Raw genomic sequence first — 3,362 nt, 5'->3', positions numbered from 1 at the left:
AAAAAATTAAAAAATCATATTTTAAAATTCCATATTTAAATAGTTTGTTCATGAAATTACCAACACATGATATTTTGAGTCAGATATGGTCTTATTTGTCGATTTGTATATTTCAGAACCCTGATAAAATCTATACGTTAAGTAAAAAAGTATTTTCCAGGTTATTTTCTCATGGCAATTATGGTATATAACCATATGAGGACCACGCTTTCATTAGAACAAGAATTTTTATGACAGACTTTAGGTCAAAAATATTAATAAAAATGCATACAAATTCAAAGTGAGCTTAAATCGTTAAAAGAAAGAAACATCAAAGTACTTTTTGTTGTTTTATAGAAAAAAATATCACCCAAAATTATACTATTCGAAAATATATCCAAATGCCGACAATATGGTTRAACCCTTAATATATATATATTATAGCAATATATACTAAACTATTATTAACCTAGAAACGACAGAGAAGTTTTCAAATAAAGCTTGCTTCTTTCAGAAATACAAAATAGCTCGACATTGTCGAGAAGAAATCGTCATTAATTATTACTGATGGGACTTGAACCTACAACTCAGAGATTAGTATTCACTTGTATCATGTACACCGGCTAGTAACTGTTATTTGGTTGGTTTTGATAATGCAATACATGTGCGAGTTCCTAAACATATACGAAGAGACGTTAATCTAACCGAGTAGAAACCACCGACTACTGAAGCACTCTAAAGAGATGATAAGCCGTCGATTATCAAACCACATATAATATAGTGGGATATAGCATAAATACATACTATTTTAATAATTTTTTATTTTAATGAGTAATAAGTTTAAAAAATTGCAAATTTATCTTTTAACGAATATACTGCTATAAATGGAAAAATAAGAATTGATTTTGAAATATATCTAAATAGAAAGATATTATATACAGTAAAATTTGGTTAAAAATCCACCCATCTCTTAAACTACCAATTTATGAAAAAAAAAAAATTACTTGCTACATACCCATTTGCGGCCACTAAGCGGCGAACTGTTCTTTGCTGCTCGAATGTTCGCCAATTTCACGCGCCAAATCCGATATCACCTCCTTATAGATCAATGGATCGATATTTTTGCCCAACTGATACAGCAGGAACCAATCACCGATATTACATTTATTTGCCACAGCTTCGACCTCATCGCTTTCGGCCAAACGGGAACGGGCACGCAACAACAAATGACGTAGTTTCGGTCCCATAATAACAGCCATACGATAAACCAATGAAATGCCGGACAGTATGCTCAAAATGATGAACCAGAACCACAGGAATACATAGATTTTCTCATTGACAATATTCAGTGGCAACACACAGAGACCGTCGAACTTTTGCACCGAACCAGATGGACCATATTTGTGGAATGTACATTTGGTGACTTTCGGAAAGACACGCGCCATCGGATCGACACGTTGATCCGGTTCCATTTCGGTGAATTTCAGCACATCACTGCCGTATGTAGAGAATTCACCATCCAAAAAAAAGTCCACAAAGAATATTTGACCAATAACATTGACGAAATTCAATGCTTCACAAACGAAGAAACGGAATGCATAAAAATTGTGACGTGTCAAATTGTTGGAGAAATATTCGACCAATATCTTTTTACGATCATTTTTACACTCCTCATTCACAATGGGACAATTCAAATCCATGACGAGCATTTTGAGGCGACCACCTTCCCATGATTTCCACAAATAGCGTGGCACATAGAACATAATGGCCTGGAAGAAGAGCACAAAACATACCCACTGATAGTATTTGTGATATTTCACCTCATCCTCGCCATCTATATGCGAACCGACGCCCGGTTGTACAACATCGCGTCCGGTAACGCCGGTCAAACGTTCCGGTACGGTGAATGTAGAGTAAATCCAGCAATATGTGTCCATGACGCCAAGTGGAATTTCATCGACAATACAATCGATGGGATCACCAATGTATTGACGCGAGGTGACAAGCAGCGAGAAGGCGATCAACATGATCACCGTCGCCTTGTAGTGCATGCGGAAGACATTGTTATCGATGCAGACTTGATCGATCTTCAGCAGCCCCTTGACGGAGCCGAATACATCAAACATTTTGACGCTTTATTGCTTATGTACACAACGCAAAGTTTTGAGAATATATAAAATGTTGTCCGTTACGACACGGGAATGTTGTTGCAAGTACGTGTGGGTATGTTACACGACAAAAAGGCAGTAGTTTTGTAGTAGGCGCTTGCAATGGTAATACTTTCGTTGCAATTTTTAGTACACGCTTGTGTTATTGTTGTTGTATTTTTGTTACTTTACTTTCCACGCAATTTTGCTTGCACGACGCATTAACGTTACCGCAGCTCGTTGCTTTATATACTTATTATGGCAGTGTCGATCAGCAGTTTGGTTCCACGCGCCCAAAAACACAGCTCTTTTCATTCAGAGTTTCATCATMATCATGTATTTGCCCTAAACAAATCGCAAAACATTTTCGCTTTTGCTCAAATTGTCACACAACACAAAACTGTTTACTTCACGATAAATTGCATGGCTTTACTTTTAATTTCTTTATTCGCTATTTTTTTATGTTACTCTTGATTTAACCTCGCGAATTTCCTTCGTCGGCACAAAGTAGTGACACGCACAGCGTTTTGTTTAGATTATTGAATGAAATATTCACTGAATATTATTGAAACTTTATTATGGCCGCTGTTGATTTACTATAAACATTCGCACACTTGCACTTCCAATACAAAGCGTCGTTCGTCGCCGAGGGGGGCCTGTCTGCCTGTCTGTTTGCGTGCCCCTGTTGTGTTGTTTGATTGGCTTGAGACACACTTGGTCCAACAACCGTATGTGTCTGTTCGTTTGAACACACTTTCTGTATGCTGTTTTTATGTAATTACGCCGTTGCACCGCGGCACAAAGCGTACACTTCGAATAGAAAATTAAAACTGTTTAGTAGATTGCGAGCACCAGCGGACGCTGATAGAAAGGCACGTCGAAAAAGACGTATGAAAAAGTACACATATAGGCGACAAGCGGCAGGCAGCATAACGCCGCGTTTCGTGGAGTTTTGAGTTGTTTGCCCGCCAATTGAGTGGCTTCTACGCGCTGCGGTTGTGTTGGTGTGCGCTGTGGTGTGAGTTAAGTCACACAGCTGACGACGAAACTCACTAACACATACGCACCGCCGTTTTGAACGCAATTGTGTGCATGTGTGTGTTTGTGGTTTGCTACCGTGCTCCGCTGTCGCTCTGAATTAAGCCCGTTTTGGTGTCAAAGAGCAGGCTGAGCTTAAAGTGCTCACCGCAGCAACGAGCTTATAAAAAAGCAAGGCGAGTGACTTACTTATTTGCT

General features: G+C 38.5%; 1 protein-coding gene across 1 annotated transcript; it reads right to left on the bottom strand.

Moving 5' to 3' along the window:
* Nucleotides 1-979: 979 nt before the first annotated feature.
* LOC108965850 (innexin inx2) lies at nucleotides 980-3,003 on the bottom strand. The gene has a single exon (XM_018928512.1). The coding sequence runs from the start codon at nucleotides 2,103-2,105 to the stop codon at nucleotides 1,008-1,010; it is 1,098 nt and encodes a 365-aa protein (XP_018784057.1). The 5' UTR covers nucleotides 2,106-3,003; the 3' UTR covers nucleotides 980-1,007.
* Between the last annotated feature and the right edge of the window lie 359 nt (nucleotides 3,004-3,362).

This window comes from Bactrocera latifrons, unplaced genomic scaffold (assembly GCF_001853355.1).
Source record: "Bactrocera latifrons isolate USDA-ARS-PBARC rearing strain unplaced genomic scaffold, ASM185335v1 scaffold_15, whole genome shotgun sequence".
NCBI classification, from domain to species: Eukaryota; Metazoa; Arthropoda; class Insecta; order Diptera; family Tephritidae; genus Bactrocera; species Bactrocera latifrons.
The sequence above is the reverse complement of the archived record's forward strand: the minus strand, read 5'-3'. Positions and strand labels throughout refer to the sequence as shown.

Bases quoted from the DNA above. Each gene is read 5' to 3' on its own strand.
- LOC108965850 (XM_018928512.1), bottom strand. From the start codon at position 2,105: ATGTTTGATGTATTCGGCTCCGTCAAGGGGCTGCTGAAGATCGATCAA.